This window comes from Podarcis liolepis (genome assembly GCF_965112155.1).
Source record: "Podarcis liolepis genome assembly, chromosome: 15".
NCBI classification, from domain to species: domain Eukaryota; kingdom Metazoa; phylum Chordata; class Lepidosauria; order Squamata; family Lacertidae; genus Podarcis; species Podarcis liolepis.
Genome location: NC_139566.1, coordinates 11,594,430 through 11,616,308, shown reverse-complemented (window position 1 = coordinate 11,616,308; position 21,879 = coordinate 11,594,430). Strand labels below are relative to the sequence as shown.

The window sequence follows — 21,879 nt, the reverse complement described above, 5'->3', positions numbered from 1 at the left end:
CCTTGGTTTACGAACTTAATTCCAGAAGTCTGTTCTTAATCCAAAGGCGTGCTTTCCCATAGAAAGTAATGCAAAATGGATTAATCTGTTCCAGACTTTTAAAAACAACCCCTAAATCAGCAATTTGACATGAATTTTACTACCTAACGAGACCACTGATCCATAAAAGGAAAGCAATAATCAATGTACTGTACAGTGGTACCTCAGGTTACAGACGCTTCAGGTTACAGACTCTGCTAACCCAGAAATATTACCTCAAGTTAATAACTTTGCTTCAGGATGAGAACAGAAATCGCGCGGCGACGGCGCGGCAGCAGCGGGAGGCCCCTTTAGCTAAAGTGGTGCTTCAGGTTAAGAACAGTTTCAGGTTAAGAATGGACCTCTGGAACGAATTAAGTACTTAACCCAAGGTACCACTGTACTATAAAATAAAAACAGTATTGTAGATGTTAAAAATGAAAATTAAAAAAATTTCTTACCTGCCCTGATGATAGTGATTGTTTGGATGGGGGGGGCTTTTATCCTTTTCCACAGTGTCACAATCAATCAATCAATCAATCAACAAGTAGCTGAACTGGAATCCACACAGATCCCCCCGTGCTGCTGCGGGAAATGCTCCCTAGAGCGCATGCCTCCTGAGCAGCATGGGGGAGAGTTGCGCTCCTGCAAACCGGCTGGCTGGCGGGCACTCAGCCTCCCTCCCGCACAGCTACAGGAAACACCCTCCTTCTCCACTGCCAGACAACAGAAGTGTGGCACTCAAAGCAGAAGTGCACCCCCAAACGGAGTACATTCGGATTCCCAAAAAAAGTTCGTTAACCAGAACACCTTCTTCCGGTTTTAAAGTGTTTGTGTTCCAAATAGTTCGTGAACTAGACTGTTTGTAGACCAAGGTACCACTGTATTTCTATCCCTCCTTTTTCTCAAGGTTGCATGCGTGGTTCTCCCCTTCCCCGTTTAATCCCCCACAACAACCTTGCATGGTAGGCTGGGCTGAGTTTCTTGGCTCAAGGTCACCCGGTGAGTCTCATGGCAGAGTAAAGATTCAAAGCCTGGTCACCCAGCTCCTAGTCCCACACAATAACCACTATGTCATACTGCCTTGAAACATCTTGAAGCAGTTTGCAGTAGGCAAATACGCAAAATCAATATGGTAAGTTCAGTAAAATTGTGTCAAATGGTTCACATAACAAAATACAAAAATATCCATAAACATAACATAAAACCAGAGACCACGACAAGGCAGTATAATATAAAATTTCAATAATTTATCCAATCTCGCCATCCATTTCCTGCAACCTCTATGACCATTGCTTGAAGTCGTGAGTCAACCATTCATACATAAACTGCTCACACTCAACAGTCTTGCAACCCACATGCAAATGGTCACTCTCTCGCATACAGAAAGAAAGTACAATCCTGACACCTGAAGCAGTAATGGACTTGTGGTTTGCAACTCAGGCTGGAGAGCCTTGTTTCACAGCCTCTCAGAAATCGCCCGCTGCCAAAGATGGCATAGGTAAAGGTAAAGGGACCCCTGACCATTAGGTCCAGTCGTGACCGACTCGGGTTGCGGCGCTCATCTCACTTTATTGGCCAAGGGAGCCGGTGTACAGCTTCCGGGTCATGTGGCCAGCATGACTAAGCCGCTTCTGGCGAACCAGAGCAGCACACGGAAACGCTGTTTCCCTTCCCGCCAGAGCGGTACCTATTTATCTACTTGCACTTTGACGTGCTTTTGAACTGCTAGTTTGGCAGGAGCTGGGACCGAGCAACGGGAGCTCACCCCGTCACGGGGATTCGAACCGCCGACCTTCTGATCAGCAAGTCCTAGGCTCTGTGGTTTAGCCCACAGCACCACCTGCGTCCCATAATCCTATGACCATAATTATGTCTGAATGCAAAACGTAAAAAGAGTGTTTATGTTCATTCTACAGCCTTTACTCTCTGCCCCACCCCACTGCTCAGTTTTTGCCACGTTCCAAATTTCATTTATGTAGCAAAACTTACATAATGCTTGATTGCAACGAAACCTCCAGAAACAAACAAAAATAATATCAATAAAAGACAGTTAAGAGCAAGTACTTAAGAATGCTGAAAATACAATTCAAATCAACAGTAAAATAAAACAGAACCAAACACATGGCAGTAGTCTAACATCTCTGGATAGTCTTGCCCAAACAACGGTGTTTTAAGCAGGCGCCGGAAAGAGTACAGCAGAGGCCCCTGCCTAACATCAAGAGGCAGGGAGTTCCAAAGTATAGCTGGAGCCACACTAAAAGGTTGCTGTGGTTTTTTTAAAAGAAGTGTGAAAGGAGCATTATTTGGCACCTGATACAGGATCAGCACTAGGCATCAAGAGACCTTTGCCACCCTTAGTCTGCGGCACATCTTCCAAAAAGAAGAAGAAAAGTGTTTTGCTTTGGTTGGCTGAAGCCAGCTGAAGCGTGTGCCTATATTGGAGGATTTGTGGCTTCTGTGGGTACCATGCAATGAGTCTCTCAGCGTTCACACAGTGGGCCTAATTTGAAGGCAGGCAGGCAGGCAGGCAAACGTCCAAAGGAAAGCAAGAGTAATTTTTCTCTCTCTCTCTCTGAAGGAGACAGAGCTCCTCTGCTGCCTGCCTTGGGTGGAAATTCTCAAGAATAGGCGATTTCAAAATTTCCAGATGCTGAATGTGATAAATCAGATACCAATATCTGATTTCACTCCCCTGCCCCCACACACATTGGAGGCTGTTTTTGTAGGGGAAGGGAAAGACCAGCAAGCAAGAGAGAAGCACTTTTGCAACTGTTTTTTCCACTCTGTATCTTTCTGGGTTTAAAGCATCCATTTACTGGCGCCGTCTGTTATCCTTTTTTAAAAATGTAGGGAACTCTCAAGTAAATGAATTGCTCAGTTGAGATGTGAGCTGTTGCCATCTTCTTTGAACAGCCTGGAAAATGCATTAAAGCTATTAATTTTTTTTAGGAAACAAAGGCAGTGAATAGACACAACGGAGCCTGTCCTCAAGGGTGTAATTTATTTGTTTTATACCCTCCAGATATGTTGGACTACAGCCAGCAGTGCTGATGGAGACTCATGGGAGCTGTAGTTCAAAACATCTTGAGGGCACCAGGTTCAGGAGAAGCTGGTATGTAGAGTAACAGATCTCTGCCCCGAGGAGCCTACAGTATAAATGCAGTTAACTGTCTATGAAATGTTTTGGTACAGTATGGTACTCAATGTATGGTCACATACCCTGGTGGAGGGGAATGCTCTTAGGTGCGAAGGCCTCAGTTCAAGGAGGGCTAAAGACTTTTACCAAAACACTTTCCCAAAATCAGAGTTCAAGGTGCAGTGTAGTCTCAACAAACCAAGCTAAAGCACGGAGACCTGTATTTTCAGCAATGGGAACGCTCAAGAGGCGGAGCCTTATACACTGAAAGAGTGTCAGGGACGGCTTACTCAGAAGTAGGCCAAAAAACGCTGGGTCTGTAGAATTCACAGATTGGCTTAACATTCAATTCCTTTCCCCATGAAACACTGGGGAATTAGCTCTGTGAGAGAAATAGACGTGCACATTTACTTACAGCACATTTACCAATGTCCGCTCCCATTATTCTTTGTGGGAGATCCACGACTGTTTAAAGTGGTGTTATAGTGTTTTAAATGCACACCCTGCAAGTGTTCCTATTTTCCAGGGATTTACAGAAGCCATCCCGGTTTCTGATTTGATCCCAGAACATCCCACTTCTACTTAGGATATCCCTATTTTCATCAGATAAATGTTGCAGGGCTGGAGTTATGCAACCCCCGAGCCAAGGGGATAAGTAACTATACAACCTTTAGAAGACATTTGAAGGCAGCCCTGTATCGGGAAGTTATTTGATGTTTAATGCTTTATTATGTTTTTATATGGGATGCGGGTGGCGCTGTGGTGTAAACCACTGAGCCTTGGGCTTGCCGATCAGAAGGTCGGCGGTTTGAATCCTGCCAACCTAGGAGTTCGAAAGCACGTCAAAATGCAAGTAGATGAATAGGTACCGCTCCGGCGGGAAGGTAAACGGCGTTTCAGTGCGCTGCTCTGGTTTCACCAGAAGCGGCTTAGTCATGCTGGCCACATCACCGGAAAAACTGCGGACAAACTTCAGCTCCCTTGGCCAGTAAAGCGAGATGAGCGCCACAACCCCAGAGTCATTCGCGACTGGACTTAACTGTCAGGGGTCCTTTACCTTTTTTAAAAAGATGTTTTTATATAGGTTGGAAGCAGCCCAGAGTGGCTGGGGCAACCCAGTCAAAGAGACAGGGTATACAGTGGTACCTCGGGTTAAGTACTTAATTTATTCCAGAGGTCTATTCTTAACCTGAAATTGTTCTTAACCTGAGGTACCACTTTAGCTAATGGGGCCTTCCACTGCCGCTGAGCGATTTTTGTTCTCATCCTGAAGCAAAGTTCTTTACCTGAGGTAATATTTCTGGGTTAGCGGAGTCTGTAACCTGAAGCATCTGTAACCCGAGGTACCACTGTATTATTAAACAGGATCTTGCACCAGACTTGCACCAGAGTGACAGGCCCAAAAATGGGACATTCTAGGATCCAATCAGAAGCAGGAATGGTTTCTGTAATTCTGGGATGTCCTGCTTAAAACAGGGTGGTTGACCATTTGCAATTCCCATCTCAATATGGGTGCATTCGGGCTTAGCTGATTTTCCTCAGATACTCGGGGAGTGGCAATTATGTTGTGAACCGTCCTGAGATCTACAGATGCTGGGTAGTATAATAATAATAATCATCCCTTCTTCTTCTTCTCCTCCCTGGACTGCATGCTTCTCAGTTCCTGAACTGGAGAAAGGGGAACTTCAGGCTGAGCCCGATGATCGGCTATCATGAAGCGAGAAGTTTACGGCCTCAAAAGCAGGAAAGCATGTGTTCTGTGGTTGGTGGGCAGTCCTGCTGAAGACTTGAGCGCTACAGAGCAGAAGCTTAGCTCAGACGCTGGACACTCCTGTCTTGGGAGGAAGGCGTAGGCAAGCCGGATTCAGCCAGTCGCTCTCGCCTTGCGTCTCCCTTGACCTTGCCCGTTGGGGAGGGAAGCTCTGCCACTCGACTGGACCTGGTCCCTCTCCAGGATGAAGGTGTACATTTTGACAGCCCTCCTGGTTCTCCTGGCAGCGGAGGAAGCAGGTAAAGCGGGTGGGCTGGGAGAAATGGCCTTTTGCTCATCTTTCCGCACGAAAAGAGAAGTGAACGGAGATTGTAGGTTTGAGAAATCAGCGCCTTCCCTCAGTCCTAGCGACTTCAGAGGCCTGGGAGATGTTGGCAGGAGGGAGAGCCTTTTCTGTGGCTGCTCCCATATTGCGGAATTCCCTCCCAAGACAGGTCAGACCGGATCCCTCCTTGTTATCCATCTGCCGGCAGGTTCAGTGCGCCCTGTTCGGACAGGCTTTTGAAAATGACGGGGCAGAGAGTGCTGATCGCTGGGTCTCTTTGTCAGGGCAAACTGGACTTTAATTGCCGTTTTTAAATGTTTCTCCAGGAGAAAGGAGGGATATAAGTACACTAATTGGAAATATAATAATAATAATAATAATAATAATAATAATAATAATAATAGTAGTAGTAGTAGTAGTAGTAGTAGTATATAATAATAGTAAATTGCAACAATAATAGCAGCCACTAAGTTTGCCTCACTTTAAACCCACTGTGTGTTTACAACAACTTGTAACTGATTACATTCTCCACCTCAGATGTTCAGGGTGGCAGAAAAAAATGGCCCTCCTCTGTTCTATTTTCACAACAACCCAGTGAGGTAGTTTAGGCTGAGAGAGAAAGTGGTTGATGGGGGTGTAGGATGTTTGAATCTCTCCCCCCCCCCAAAACTGCTAGGCCTCCACTATAACCAATACCCCCCCCCCAGGTCAGGCTGTGTTGCAAGCCTGACTTGGTAGATTAATCAACTAAAGTTTCATTTGATCAAGCAATAAGGTCAGTTTCATGTGGTGGGACTGTAAGACCACGCTTGGTTGTTGTTACCCCTCACATCCCCCCCCCCCATCCCTGGGTCAGGGAATGGAGGGGTGGGAAATCCCTTAAATATGGCCTTTCTAAGTGGAAGTGCTAAATTCGTACCTTAAATGGTATGTGGAAAGGCATTTGTATTGAATTTTTAGTAACATGCAACTGTTTATATTTTGACCAATTAAAAAAGGGGATACTGATCCACTTAGGAATTCTTTAATCTGTGAAGCTGCAGTCCTGCATATCCACTTACATGAGTGTAAACCAGACGTGTCCCTATTTTCCAGGGGCGTCCCTGATTTGGAGAAGCTGTCCCGGTTTCTGATTTGATCCCAGAATGTCCCACTTTTCCTTAGGATGTCCCTATTTTCACTGAAGAAATGTTGGAGGGTATGGAGTTATCTGACCCCCTGAGCCGTCTGAAGGCAATCCTGTATAGGGAAGTTTTTAAAATGTTTAATGCCTTATTAAGTTTTTTATATATTGGAAGCTGCACAGAGTGGCTGGGGCAACCCAATAAGATGCAAGGAGCATAAATAGTAAAATTATCATTATGGAATGGGGCGTCCCTGTTTTCATCGGAGAAATGTCGGAGGGCATGGTAACCGTGACTGAACTCAGTGGCACACACTTCTGAGTAAAATTAGATACACCCAACTAATTTCTTCTCAGGGTGGGCATAGGGAAATTAATGAACCTAAATTAGCCATGTCAATTAATCTCCATGGGTCTACTCTGAGTAGCTAGCATTGGCCAGAACCCCATGTATAGGATTGCAGAGATGACGGCACATGTTCACTAACACTACAAGTTAGGCCCTGCTTAATGAAAACTAATGTTGTGCCAGCCAGTTTACTCCTTTTGTAGTCTATCTAGTCAATTGCTAGATAGCATCGTTGTGCTAAGATAAAGGATCTGTTTCTGCCATCCACAAAAAGAGGGAGGTTTATTTTGGGAGGGGTGCCAAGTTTTACAGTATGGTAAACTTTCTTGTATTAGAGGCCAGTTGCGGGCCAGATTGAGACGGTGATTGGGCCGCATCCTGTCCCCGGGCCTTAGGCTGCCTACCCCTGACGTACAGCCTCTAAACTTGAAAGGAGAACATGGGTCTCTTCTAGGAAAGCAAAACTGATTCCCTTAACAAGGGTCACCATCAGGCACAACCATCGTCTGCTCAAACCAGATGACAGGCAGGAGTTTCGATTCTTAAAAGGGGCGTCCCACACCGTGTCTGTTCCTGCCTCTCTGCGGCTTTCGGATTTTGTTCCACTGTGCTCACGGCAGGATCAAGGGGATGTGGCCAAGTGGTAAAATATTTGTGTTGCAGGTGGAAGGTCCCAAATTTAATCCCCAACATCTCCAGCTAGGATAGGGGGAAACGCCTGTCTGAAACCCCTCAAGAGCTGCTGCCAGTCAGTGTAGACAATACTGAGCTTGGTGGGTCAGTGGTCTGGCTTGGTAGAAGATGCTCCATGTGCAGGCTAAGTCACAGTCTGTAATATTGTAGATCAGCCATAGATCATGTGCTTTGTGTCCAAAAGGGCCCAGCATCAATCCCTGGCATCGTCTCCAGGTAGGAATAGGAAAGGCAGGACCCCGGAGATCAGCTGCCAAACAGCACAGGCAGACAATGCTCAGCAAGAGCTCAGCAATAGCATAGAGCAGCTTCCACAACAGGGATGGGCAATTGTGTCAATTTAGCATAGCTGTCAACTTACAGATTTGAAAATAAGGGCCCAGCAGCCTCGAAAATAAGGGATCTGCAGCCAAAGAAGGGATTTTCCGGGCACAGGTATGTTCAACTTCTGAGCCCCTCTGAGCCAAAGGCAGGAAGCACTGCCAGCAGCCAAATGAAGCCTCATCAATAAGGGACAGCAGCGGGACATGGCTCTGGGATAAGGGACTGTCCCGCCAAATAAGGGACACTTGACAGCTATGCAATTTAGGTTTCGCTGAGTTTCTCCTTTTCCCAGCCTTCAGTTCTCCATCAGCTTGTGAATATATATATACAGTGGTACCTCAGGTTACATACGCTTCAGGTTACAGACTCCGCTAACCCAGAAATAGTATCTCGGGTTAAGAACTTTGCTTCAGGATGAGAACAGAAATCGCGCAGTGGCAGCAGCGGGAGGCCCCATTAGCTAAAGTGGTGCTTCAGGTTAAGAACAGTTTAAGGTTAAGAACAGACCTCCAGAACAAATTAAGTTCTTAACCTGAGTTACCACTGTATATTTAAGTTCATTGCCCTCATGTATGTATTTTTCTGTGCCGTTTTGTCTACATACACGTTTTTGCAAAGCCACTTCCCCATATGCAATGCACTTTTGTAAGTTTCTTTTAGTAACACATGCATTTTAGACACACAATTTACCCTAGTAATAGAAACGTAGAATTGTGGAGCTGGAAGGGACCTCGAGGGCCATCTAGACCTAGCTCTGCCATGCTGGAATCTCAACACACGAACCCCCATCTGTGCATTTTTTGTACACATCACTTGTCTGGAGAACTGCATTTCAAAAATTTGATGAATGCAAATTTCACATGGTGGTTGTGTTTCGACTTGTGTATTGTTTCAGAAGCAGCAAATCTGGTAAGTCTGAAATGCAAGCTGAAGTCAATTCCCACCCCCCCACCCCTTGTCTGAAGTAATGCAATTATTTATTTTCAAATGTCTTTTTATTTAATTTTATGTAACCAATAAGAACCAAGAACAGAATGCACATAAACAGAACAGAAAATACAAGTATGGAATCCGAAATATCCCAAAGATTTCCAAAGAATGTAAATAACACAAGGCAAAAACTGTGAGGGCCAAATACTGAAATTATCATCTCTCCAGAGCTGGCCATGTGCGTGAAGTGGTTTCCTTGCTTTATTAGAACTATTAATATATTGAATAAAAGGTAAACAATCAGTACGGAAAGGATCCTTGTCTGACCTTCCCTGAACCATTTTAGCCACATCAGTTCATTTTTCTGACAATGAAATTGTCCAAATTCTGCTGTACCCATAATTCAATGAGATACCGTTCAGCTTTCACCATTTATAGGCTTAATACAGTTCTGCAAAAGCAGACTAAGCAAGTGCTTAGGACACCAGCAAGCAGGGGCATGCAAACAAAGAGATTTAAAAAATAATAATAATAATTCAACATTTAATTAAGGGGGGAAAGCGCTGAATTTTGCAATTGGAAAAATCTAGAAACAATCTATTTTATTTTCAGCATGCATGTAAGTAAAGTATCATTTGAAAAAATAAAATTAGTTTCCATATTGTTTTTATTTTGAATTACGTATAGGCGGCCCATCATAATATTTTCAGTGCTTTGGGTCTTAATCCAGCCTTGTCTTAATACAGTTATTTCTGAAGCTTCTAAAAAAATCACCATCTTGTGTGCTGTCCAAAACCTGTTCTGGAAAAGACAGGGCGGCTTGCCCACATCTCTAGCAGAGGCATCCAAAATAGATATCCCGTGCGTACACATTGCCCTGTAAAGTGTTGGTGGTCTCAGATCACAGGAGCTGCGTAGCCTCTCTGCTCTCCCCACCCCCCCGCCCCGCCCTCCACGCTTTACATTTGTGTCCTATCAGTGGTATGAGATCTGCTGCTACTGCTACCTGTGGTTTAGCGAAGTGTTTGCTAATCTGATGCTTTTTCATCACCACAAAAAGGCGATAGCAGCTAATTTATGTGCTCAGCTCTTTATCCCTTCTTTGGGTCCCTGGAACAAATACTTACAGAAACAGGCTTGTCATTACACACACACATTATACTAATAGACTTTAAAAACTTGGTCCTGTGTACAAGTACAGGGGTACCTTGGTTCTCAAACTTAATCCGTTCCGGAAGTCCGTTCCAAAACCAAAGCGTTCCAAAACCAAGGTGCGCTTTCCCATAGGAAGTAATGCAAAATGGGTTAATCCGTTCCAGACTTTTAAAAACAACCCCTAAAGCAGCAATTTAACATGAATTTTACTATCTAACGAGACCACTGATCCATAAAATAAAAGCAATAAACAATGTACTGCAGTCACACAATCAATCGATCAGTGGCTAAACTGGGTTCCACAGTCACAGAAACAAAACAAAAAAGCCGCAAAAACAAAAATGCAAAATAAAACGCAAAAACAGACAGACCTCAGTGTAACACTCAAATGGAAGTGTGGCACTCAAATCGGAAGCGTGACACACAAAACGGAGCACGTTCGGCTTCCGAAAGAAGTTTGCAAACCAGAACACTTACTTCCAGGTTTGCAGTGTTTGGGTTCCAAGTTGTTTGAGTACCAAGGCGTTTGAGAACCAAGGTAACACTGTACTCACCTAGTCAAAAAACTGCGTTTTGAATGTCTTATAAACATGTAACACTAGATAACGCTGGAGAGCAAAAAGAATTTTGTTCAATTTTCCATAGCGTTTTTCTTTTCTTGTAACGATTTAATTTCTGACTTATTTATAGCGTTCCCCCCCCGCCCCGTGTGTAGATGCAGCCCAAGTCACACAGACCATGTCATGAAAGAAAAAAGTTAGGGGGGGAATGCTGCCAACAAGTATAGTTTCAGATTTACCAGGCTTGTGACAATATGGTTTTGTCAGGGCTCCCCCCCCCCCAGCTTGAACTCACCAGAACTCAGTTCCAGCACCTCTCAATATAAGCCAATATAAGAGAACAAGGGAGGTGCTAGTGGTGAGTTCTGGCATCTCCTTTTCTAGTAAAATAGTACTGGCTGTCCTGAAAATGCAGGCTCTGTAGTATAATGTAATAAAGGAATACCAAATCATATAAAAAGCGTCTGGAGGTTCTAGTCCTTGTTGAAATCTCAAATTTGATTTTCTCCATTATAGCTTATATCCCAGAGTGAGGGGCACCAAGTGTCCAGTGTAAGATTTGGGGCTGTTTTCCCCTGAGTTTCACCAAGGGCAGCAGTTAGCTCAGTAGGTTTGGAGCATGGTGCTGGTAACGCAAAGCTCGCGGGTTTGATCCCCTGATGTGCCACCTGCATATTCATCTATCGCAAGGGTGACCCTCGAGATCCTTTCTATAGATCTAGGAATCTATAATTCTACTATTCATGCTACCAGAGAAATGTCGTTTAGTCGTTTAGTCGTGTCTGACTCTTCGTGTCCCCATGGACCAGAGCACGCCAGGCACTCCTGTCTTCCACTGCCTCCCACAGTTTGGTCAAACTCATGCTGGTAGCTTCGAGAACACTGTCCAACCATCTCGTCCTCTGTCGTCCCCTTCTCCTTGTGCCCTCCATCTTTCCCAACATCAGGGTCTTTTCCAGGGAGTCTTCTCTTCTCACGAGGTGGCCAAAGTATTGGAGCCTCGGCTTCAGGATCTGTCCTTCCAGTGAGCACTCAGGGCTGATTTCCTTCAGAATGGATCGGTTTGATCTTCTTGCAGTCCAGGGGACTCTCAATAGGACATCCCTATTTTCATCAGAGAAACTTTGGAGCGTATGGAATAGGACGTCCCTTTTTTCAAAGGAGAAATGTATGAGAGCTGTGAGGGGGAAAGGGGCTTCTTCTTATTATTGTTATCAGTGCTTTTTTTCTGGGGGACGCATACTCCTAAACATTTTGTGACTCTAAGTTTGGCCTCATTGAGGGGCAGTATTTCAATATGAGTAGGAAAATGAGAGTACCCCTCAACATTTTTTAAAGAAAAAAAGCACTAATAATAATAATAATTTTATTTATACCCCACTCAACTGGCTGAGTTGCCCCAGCCACTCTGGGCGGCTTCCAACACACACAAAATTAATCATAATAAAACATCAAACATTAATAGTAACAGTCAGATCCTATATAAAAAGTTACAATAACTTTAAAATAAACAACTTATACCAAATAAAGCAATATGCAATGATGCATTAGAATCCAACAGTAAACACTAAAATTAAACAACAGCAAATAATAATTAGACAGTTTACACTTATTACAATAAAGAATTACTCATCTATAATCGATAAAAATAGCAACAAATCACAATACATAAAATGCCACAAATCATACAAAACGATGTAAAAGGATTAAATTAAGAAACAAATGCATACAAATTATAACATTATTTAAAACAAAACAAAACAAAACAACTCTCAGCACCCACAACAAACCATAGCGCCCAGAATCCTTTGAGGAAAACCATGACTTTTTAAAGGGGTATGATTCTGCTTTAAATGTAAGGTGTAAATGGGGCCTAGATGGGCCTTTGGCCTGATCCAGAAGGGAGCTCTCCTGATGTTCCAACATTAAGAACAAATCCAGTATGCGCAGGCTGGTGGCGCAGTTTTGAAGACCTTGAAAGACCTACATTGGCTCCCAGTACGTTTCCAAGCACAATTCAAAGTGTTGGTGCTGACCTTAAAGCCCTAAATGGCCTTGGTCCAGTATATCTGAAGGAGCGTCTCCACCCCCATCATTTTACCCGGACACTGAGGTCCAGCATCAAGGGCCTTCTGGCGAATCCCTCACTGCGAGAAGCCAGGTTACAGGGAACCAGGCAGAGGGCCTTCTCGGTAGTGGCGCCTGCCCTGTGGAACGCCCTCCCACCAGATGTCAAAGAGAACAACAACTACCATTCTTTTAGAAGACATCTGAAGGCAGCCCTGTTTAGGGAAGCTTTTAATGTTTGATGTATTGCAGTGTTTTAGTATTTTTTTGGAAGCCGCCCAGAGTGGCTGGGGAATCCCAGCCAGATGGGCGGGGTATAAATAATAAATTATTATTATTATTATTATTATTATTATTATTATTATTATTGAAGAAGTAACAAAATGCACCTTGTTTCCCTGCAGAGGCGCTGAGGGAACCTCAGTTGTGCTACGTTTTGGATGGGATCCTGTTTGTCTACGGTATAATCCTCACGTTCCTGTACTGCCGGCTGAAGGTAAGTCTTTTTTTTTATTAAATGGCTCTCTGAGATGCATATGTCTTGATCTTAATGCAAGGGACGGGTGATCTAAAAGTTAAATGACGTACGCATCAGTCAACTGAAGGAAATTTGTCACAGAAGTGGGTTTTTTGCAGGGAGAAGTTCAATTATCAATTTCTTCACGAGTAAATGTATGAATGTGCCACAAAAGATCCTCTCCTGTGCATCACTGAAAAAGAAGGCAGCGATTTCCATTCAATTTGTATATGCTAACTTATAGGCATAATGCAATTAAACATAATAATACCGTAATTTAAATGGGGGGGGGGACACCATACCATTGGGAGTTGTGCTTTGTGCCTGCTTAATCTGCTATCCAACTGCTGACTTGTTGCTGGGCATCTTCAAGGCCTCATCCTGCTCTCCCGTCTTAGGGTTCTTTAGCCCCTATCTGCACTATACATTTAAAACAGTACCATACCACTTTAATCAGAGTGCTTTAAAACGGTACGATACTACTTTAAATGCGCTGTGCGGATGCAGCCTCGGTTTCTTCCCACTGGCCAAAACGATGTGGATTGTAAGCTCCTGCAGGGCAGGGACCTAATGTGCAGAATATCTAAGTAAACGAATACTGCTTCATGAACACATAATTTAAAGAGTTGCTGCCATTTAAATGTTGCCTTACTGGCTGTATTTATTTACCTTAATAATAATAATAATAATAATAATAATAATAAAAATAAATCCCACCCTTCCTTGGTGGAGCTAGAGCAGCATACAGTGTTACCTCGGGTTAAGTACTTAATTCGTTCCAGAGGTCTGTTCTTAACCTGAAACTGTTCTTAACCTGAAGCACCACTTTAGCTAATGGGGCTTCCTGCTGTCGCCGTGCCGCAGGAGCACGATTTCTGTTCTCATCCTGAAGCAAAGTTTTAACCCGAGGTATTATTTCTGGGTTAGTGGAGTCTGTTACCTGAAGCGTATGTAACCTGAAGCGTATGTAACCTGAGGTACCACTGTACATTGTTTTTTCCTTCCTTCCTGTTTTATTCTCACTAGAACCCTGTGAGATACACCATACTGTGGCCACATCTGCACCAGACATTGAAAGAAGCCCTTTAAACTGTCATGGCTTTGTCCAAAGAATCCTGGGAAAATGTTGTTTGCTAAGGGAGCTTATAGTTGTTACAGTACACACACACACACCCCACATTCCCCCACAGAGCTACAATTCCCAGAGTTCCCTGTGAGGAGGGATTGATTGCTAAACCACTTTGGGAATTATAGCTCTGTGAGTGGAAGTGAGGTTCTCCTAACAACCCTCAACAGCTTTGATAAACTATAGTTCCCAGGATTCTCTGGGGGAAGCCATGACTGTTTAAAGAGATCGGATACTGACTTTAAATGAACAGTGCAGATGAGGCATGAGTGCGCATGTGTGTGTGAGAATTAGTGAATGAGAATGAGCCCAGGGTCACCCTCAAACTTCATGGCTTGAGTGGGAATTTGAACCTGGGTCTCTGCAGCTTAAATCTGCCACTCAAACCACTGCAATCGACACAATATAATATCACCAAGGCAACTATTTGTGAACAAACAATAAACGTCCCTAAATATGGACGCCCCTAAAAATGGCAAGAGTAGTTTCTTTCCCAAATAGGTTTTATCTCGCACAACGGCAAACGCAGGAAATAAAGAGTCCACATGTGATATATCAGTTGGTTCAGTGCTCAGACGTCGTTCTGGTAATCAGATGTTTCATCACGAAAGAGTTTAGTCGTCAAGCTTTGAAGTAAATAATATATATGAGAAGACCGTATGCAAATGACTTAAAGCAGGGGTATATCTGTCCCCATGTGCATGTTTCCATCGGAAGGAGCATAGAAAGAGGACAATGTCCTTCAGTTTGTTAAACTGCAGGCTGTCTCTCCACAAGTTGCTCCATAGTTAGTGAATGGCCTTTCTGTGACACTCAGAGGGATTAAAAAGAAACGAGGGAGACGTTTGCTGTGTGGAATTAATGTCTGTTGTTACTTTAAGTTTATAAATGATTTATTTGACTCTGTTTATATTTTTTAACTCTTTAGATCCAATATCGAAGGAAATCGAAGCTCCCCCCTGCTTCCGAATACGAGGTGCCTCTTTGCTCCTTTCACTTAAATAATATTTAGCATTTATATGGCATTTGCAGCGTGTCAGGCTAAGGATGGGCTGATAGGCTGGAAGCAGACAGACTTGGTCTCCTAACCATTCTCAGCACCTGTACCAAACTCCAGTTCCTGGTGTTTATTAAAGAGGGCCTAAGACCTGTTAATGAAACTGTAGGCAGAAATTCAACTGGAGGTGTTTTTCTTAGCACAGGAATGGAGCAATGGTGACAACAGCATCTGTTGTGTCACTGCCTCCTAAAGACATAAGAGTTGTTCCCGTGCACCATAGAAAAATGAGGGGGTAGACAAAGAAGACTGTGATTTGTTTAAAGAAGTTATTGTGGCTTTTGCACCCTCGCTGCTCCAAACAGAGATTTAACACATTCATGGCTTGAACCTTGCTTTTGTCTTTTCTTCTGCTTTTATTTCATCCCTTCTGAAAAAAAGAGCAGGGTTAGTGGGTGGGCATTCTTCCTTTAAAGCACATTTGAGGCATATTTCCCCCCTCAAAGAATTCTGGGCACTGTAGTTTGCTAACAGTTTCTGGGAATTGTAACTCTGTGAGGGGTAAACTACAGCACCCAGAATTCTTTGAGGGAAAGAATGAGCTTTAAAGGTTTGGTGTTTCCACTGGTGAAGATGCAGAGAAGGGAAAGGGAAAGGGAAGGGGGTGCATTATATTGTTTCGCTTTCTGTTCCTCGGAAATCTCATGCCATTCTCTGTCTTCCTCTTTTGCAGAAAGTGGAAGGAATCTATACCGTAAGTGTCTGCCAACGATTTTCTGGGGCTGGGCTGGGATAGGAACACAGGAAGCTGCCTTCAATCTTAGCCAGACCTCTGCTCCATCTAGCTCATTATTGCCAACACTGACTGGCAGAAGCTGTCCTGGGTTTCAGGCATAAGAACAAAGCAAAAGCCTGGCTGTGGGATCATGCCAATGGCCCATCTAGTGCAATGTCCTGTTCTCACAGTGGCCGACCAGATGCCCGAGGGAACCCCTATACCCAGCAAGTGTCCCGGAAAAAAACAGAACATCCCATTTTCCCCCAGCGAGAGCATGGTGGCTATTTTGAGATCCCACCCTGGAAAAAAGAGCTTTTGGGGTGGACCATGATCTTGCATGGTTCTGTTGTGAGAGAGCACAGTTCCCCCCAAAGCGCGTATTTTTGGCTCCATTATCTTGTGTGGGTCACACGACTCGTGTGGGAAGAGAACCGGGAAGATGCACATCCCGGTTTTGGGACTCAGCATGTTGGAGGGTTTGAGGTCCCGAGCTCATCAGCAACTCTCACCCCTTGTGATTCCCCTCCAGCACTGGATGAAGTCCATAGCCATTGATAAATCTAAAGGGTAAAGGGACCCCTGACCATTAGGTCCAGTCGTGGCCGACTCTGGGGTTGCGGCGCTCATCTCGCTTTATTGACCGAGGGAGCTGGCGTACAGCTTCTGGGTCATGTGGCCAGCAAGACTAAGCCGCTTCTGGCGAACCAGAGCAGCGCATGGAAACACCGTTTACCTTCCCGCCGGAGCGGTACCTATTTATCTATTTGCACTTTGACATGCTTTCGAACTGCTAGGTTGGCAGGAGCAGGGACCAAGCAACGGGAGCTCACCCCGTCACGGGGATTCAAACCGCTGTCCTTTTGATCAGCAAGTCCTAGGCTCTGTGGTTTAACTCACAGCGCCACCCGCGTCCCTTCATTAGATTGATAAATCTAATCCCCCATAAATTTGCCTAATCCTGTAAAGACATAAGCAGAACCTGCTGAATCAGGCCAAAGCTGCTCTAGTCCAGCATCCTGTACTCACAGGCTCAGTTGGCTATCCCTGTGTTGTTGTTTTTAATGCTTAAAGTAGTGAACAAGCTTCAAAAGCAGATCAAATCAAGTATAAATGGCGGCTGGTTATAAATATAGCCGTGTTTTTTCACTATAGTTGGAAGACTTGTGATCTATTTATCATGCTATCAATCTTGTTGCCAACCAGGTGTGTGTGTGTGTTTGTGTGTGTGTGTGTTTTAAATCAGTTAATAAGTCTGTTTTACTGAACAATAGAATGACCACAGGGAAGAAGCAATGAGCTTTTGGTACTGTGGAGAAGGTTTTCAGTTCAGATCTGCCTGGATAGGGCGTTGGGAGCTTTGAATGACAAAAGTTAGGGGATGGCATAATTGTGCCTCTCGTGGCGCTGTGGGTTAAACCACAGAGCCTAGGATTTGCAGATCAGAAGGTCGGCGGTTCGAATCCCTGCCACGGGGTGAGCTCCCGTTACTCGGTCCCTGCTCCTGCCAACCTAGCAGTTCAAAAGCACATCAAAGTGCAAGTAGATAAATAGGTACCACTCTGGCAGGAAGGTAAACGGTGTTTCCGTGCGCTGCTCTGGTTCGCCAGAAGCGGCTTAGTCATGCTGGCCACATGACCCGGAAGCTGTACGCCGGCTCCCTCGGCCAATAAAGCGAGATGAGCACCACAACCCCAGAGTCGGTCACGACTGGACCTAATGGTCAGGGGTCCCTTTAGCTTTACCTTTAAAAGTAGGGGTGCTGGTGGTGGGAAGGCCAGCTCCACTCAGGCGGTATCCACAGCGTACATTTAAAGCACCACAACAGCCCATCCTCATGAAATTTCATATGCATTGTAGTGTGAGTTTCGCCTAACTTAGGCAGGTTTGCTTTCCCTGACCTGTCTCTCTATCTCTTCATTTACAGGGTCTTGGCCCTCATGAGCCCGCAACTTATCAAACTCTTACACGCCCCAAAACTGACCCGAAGGAGCAGCCGCCTGCAGAAGCAGAAACCTTGGTGGGATAGGAACACTGTCTTGTGGAGACCCCCTTCTCAACACCTGAAATTACGCAGCTATATTTTGACATCAGAAGAAGGACTGTCTCTGCACCCTTTGCTGTACCTGCATGGAATATGCCGGCACATCACCTAAAGTGATTTTGATGGCGCAGTAGACCAAGAAGGGCCCTGTAGATGTTGCTGGACTACAACTCCCATCATCCCTGACTGTTGGCCATGCTGGCTGGGGCTGATGGAAGATGGAGTCCTACTACTCATGGCAGACCAAAGATTCCCCAGCCTACCACAGATCTTGCCTGTTGTATTAGCAACCCTTATGTTTGACGATTTGACGTCTTCCACAGCGGGACAGCTTGAGGGTGGGCAAGAAAGAAGTGCCAGCTTTTATTAATCTTTATTTAAAAATAATACTACTTATGGCTCTGTTCTCCTGCTGTTTTTAAATATCATGTCCATAACTTGTTTGGAAAATCATGTCAAAATGTCAATAGCTTAGCAATGTAAGTGCAATCAGGATTCCTGGCTAGGAGTTAGAGATGAACAAATTTGTCCATTTTGGTTCTCCAAGTTCCTCATCTTCCCAGTCTTCATTTCTCCACATTTCCACAACAGTGGGGAAGAGCCTCCTGTATTAAATCCTGAACAGCTGTGGCTAGATAGACCAATGGTCTGACTTGGTATATTTCCTTTGTTCCTAATTTGTTCCTAATTTGCAGATTATTATTTTTTAAATCATCAGCATCTGAGTAGAGAATTCTCCTAACATATTTTTGTATGCAGATATTTTTGCAACAAATTTTCCCTAACATTATGCATTTTTGTATGTTATTTTCACTAAATAAATAATTTTTTTACGAATACTTTGCCCTACTGTATGCCTTTTTGGCAGAAAGGGTGAAAAGACTTTTCAGTTCATAAAATGCTCTCATTTCACCCTGATTGGGCAACTCCTGGACTCTTCTTGGACCTTGCTGCAGATATAGTGGCAGGGTCTCCAACCCCGTGACCCCAGACCACACCACCTCTGGTTTGCAGGAAGGCTATATGACAAAGTGCACTCCTCCTGGTTTGCTTGTTTACTTATCTTCCCATTAGCCATTTGTTCATCACATACTTTTAAATGTACTTTCCGATCACTTTCCATGTCACAAAAAGTCTGTCTCTGTGGGTGGGTGGTTTTTTTAAAAGTAGTTTATTTGCACTTCAATTAAACCTACCTACCTGTCCAGTTTGTGCCTGAATCCTTCTCACAAAATATTGAGTCTGCAGACGACCTAAGGATCAGTACAACCAAGAAAATCCTCCTTCTAAGCCTGTTTTAAAAGTTGCTGATTTGATTATGTTGGAGACAACTATCTCTGCCCTCGTCTGTTTCACTAGATTGCTCTGTATATATATATATGATTTTATTATTTGTTGCAAGCAGCCCTGAAAATGCTAAATAAATAAATGTAATGAAAAGTCAATGTGTTCACTGCCTCTCTGTTTCTTTATTACATAGCTGTCCAACACCTTCTGCCCCAACACAAAATATTGAAGGAATAGTAATCATAAATTGTGCAACGTGCTTATTTGTGGGTTTCAGTTGGAGTTTGTTCATTTATTTATTTTTATTGCATTTATATCCCACCTTTTCTTCCAAGGAGCTCAAAGTGGCATGCGTGTTTCTCTCCCTCTCCTTTTTACCTTCACAACCTACCTGTGAGGTGGGTTAGTCTGTGAGACAGTGACTGGCCCAAGGTCACCTAGTGAGCTTCATGGCTGAGTGGGAATTCGAACCCTGGTCTCCTAGGTCTTAATCCAGCACTCTAACCACACTGGTAGAATGCCTGGTGCAAACAGTTTGCCATGTAGTATTATTAATGCAGAAACGAATTGAATTCTGGCAGTGCCTTCCTGATCAGTCCACAATAACCATCGTGTTAATTTAGGTTTCCTAGAACTTGATCGTATGTTATTTCCTAGGCATTAAGGCCGAGTATTGTTTTATTTTTAGGTAGTAATGGTCACTAACTTGGATGGCTTTAAAGAAGATTAGACAGTTTAATGGAGGAAAAGGCTAGCATTGGCTACTAGCTGCAATAACTATGTAATGCTCCTGAATGCAAGTTGCTGGAACTAGTGTTCTTCAACTCTAGGTCCCTAGACAGCTTTGAATTACAACTCTCATCATCTCCAGACTTGCTTAGCCAATGTTATGGATGACTGGAGTTGTAGCCGAAGGCTGAAGAACACTGTTAACTAAATGATAATTTGCTTGCAGCCGTGTGTCGAAGGGCCTCCGCCGAGCAGTCATTTCTATGACCCAACGGCTGCTAAGCCTGTGGTTCATTTACGGCAGGTTGCATTTGTCAAGTTTCACAGAATTTGACCACAGGCATTGGTAGTCTGCAGGTAGTGGTTTGCTTTCAAAAGCCCCGAAACAACAGCAAAGAACATTGAGGTAATGCTGGCTCTCTAAACGGGTCGGAATTGGTAGCTTACTGAATGCTGCCATCACCTTTTCATTGAATTTTCTCTCTGGAGGAGACCCCAACGCATTGAGAGCCAGTTGTTAAGACTGTTGGATTAGGTCCTGGGAGGCAAGAGTTCAAATCTCCACAAAGCTCATTGGGTGGCCTTGGGCCAGTCGCACACACTCCCGGCCTTAACCTGCTCAACAGGATTATTGTGAGGATAAGATGGAGAGGGTAGGAAAGGTGGGGTATAAATGCAGTAATAAATGGTAAAACATGTCCTTATCTCCTGACAAGAACTAGTACAAGCAGTCATCTCAGATGCCAGAGAGGAAGAAGGGAAAAGCCGTCCCAGTTTCTGATTTGATCCCAGAATGCCCCGCTTTCCCTTAGAACGCCCCTATTTTCATCAGAGAAATCTTGGAGGGTATGGATTTATGCAGTTCCAGAGCCAAGGAAATAAGTAGCTCTGCAACCTTTAGAAGGCAGCCCCGTGTAGGGACGTTTTTAAAATGTTTAACGTTTTTATATAGTGGTACCTTGGTTTAAGAACTTAATTCGTTCCAGAGGACTGTTCTTAACCTGAAACTGTTATTAACCTGAAGCACCACTTTAGCTAATGGGGCATCCCACTGCCGTGCGATTTCTGTTCTCATCCTGCGATTTCTGTTCTCATCCTGAAGCAAAGTTCTTAACCCGTGGTACTATTCCTGGGTTAGCGGAGTCTGTAACCTGAAGCGTATGTAACCTGAAGCGTCTGTAACCCGAGGTACCACTGTATGTCAGAAGCCGCCCAGACTGGCTGGGGCAACCCATAATGTATGGTGCAGAGGGGGCCCTGTCAGGCAAAGGCATGAAAGATTAAAAAAGATGAGGTTCATTTCATCTTGAATTTTTCAGACATAAAAGTTCCGCACAATCTGTGGCTTATACACATCCTCCCTGGCCTCGTCACAATAAAGAACATGGACAGGAAGAGCAGAAGCGAGGGGTTTGTGTGTCTGTGTGAGGAGATGTGACTGAATGTGAGTCATTTCCTTGGCTTCATGTAGCTCAAGTTTATTTTAGTGTTGCTTCCTAACCGACAACGAAACAAGCGACAACCTCCAGTCTGGTCCTATGACTTCAGGATTGCAGGCAGCAGCTACAGACAGGCGAGCATTTTAAAAGAGATTTGGAAATGAATACAGAAGCATCCCTTCCCACGATGGACACATTTATTTATTTTTATATTTTTTTGCCCAATCATCTTTCGACATTGATCAAACAACTTTTGTGGGCCCTCATGCAGGAGTAAATTTTATTATATCTCAGATATCTTCACAGGAGGTGGCACACATAGTTCTGCCTCTCCATTTTTATCCATATGACAACCCTGTGAGCAGTGTTAGAAACGGAGATATGAAAAGCTAGGAGCTAAATGGCACCTTAAATCTAGGTTATGGGCACAGCAACAGTGTGCTTTTTTGATAACAAGAATACAAAGCTGAAAATGAGTGAACTGCTGCTAAAATATTATGTTCGTTTTTCACATGGTCTAGTCCTTTCCCTGCCCACCCCAGTAATATTCTTAAGAGGGTATCTTCTCCAG

At 44.1% G+C, this 21,879-nt stretch overlaps 1 protein-coding gene across 1 annotated transcript; it reads left to right on the top strand.

Annotated features, from left to right (window-relative positions):
• The first annotated feature begins 4,822 nt into the window (after positions 1-4,822).
• On the top strand, positions 4,823-19,298 carry FCER1G (Fc epsilon receptor Ig). Its single transcript, XM_083477694.1, has 5 exons — positions 4,823-5,167; positions 12,799-12,890; positions 14,966-15,013; positions 15,768-15,788; positions 17,737-19,298. Exons 1-5 carry the CDS (start codon positions 5,113-5,115, stop codon positions 17,836-17,838), a joined length of 318 nt encoding a protein of 105 aa, XP_083333820.1. The 5' UTR covers positions 4,823-5,112; the 3' UTR covers positions 17,839-19,298.
• Positions 19,299-21,879: the final 2,581 nt, after the last annotated feature.

Coding starts and splice junctions, on each gene's coding strand:
- FCER1G (XM_083477694.1), top strand. CDS start 5,113: ATGAAGGTGTACATTTTGACAGCCCTCCTGGTTCTCCTGGCAGCGGAG. Junction 15,014..15,767: donor CCCCTGCTTCCGAATACGAG/GTGCCTCTTTGC, acceptor CCTCTTTTGCAG/AAAGTGGAAGGAATCTATAC. Junction 15,789..17,736: donor AAGTGGAAGGAATCTATACC/GTAAGTGTCTGC, acceptor CTTCATTTACAG/GGTCTTGGCCCTCATGAGCC.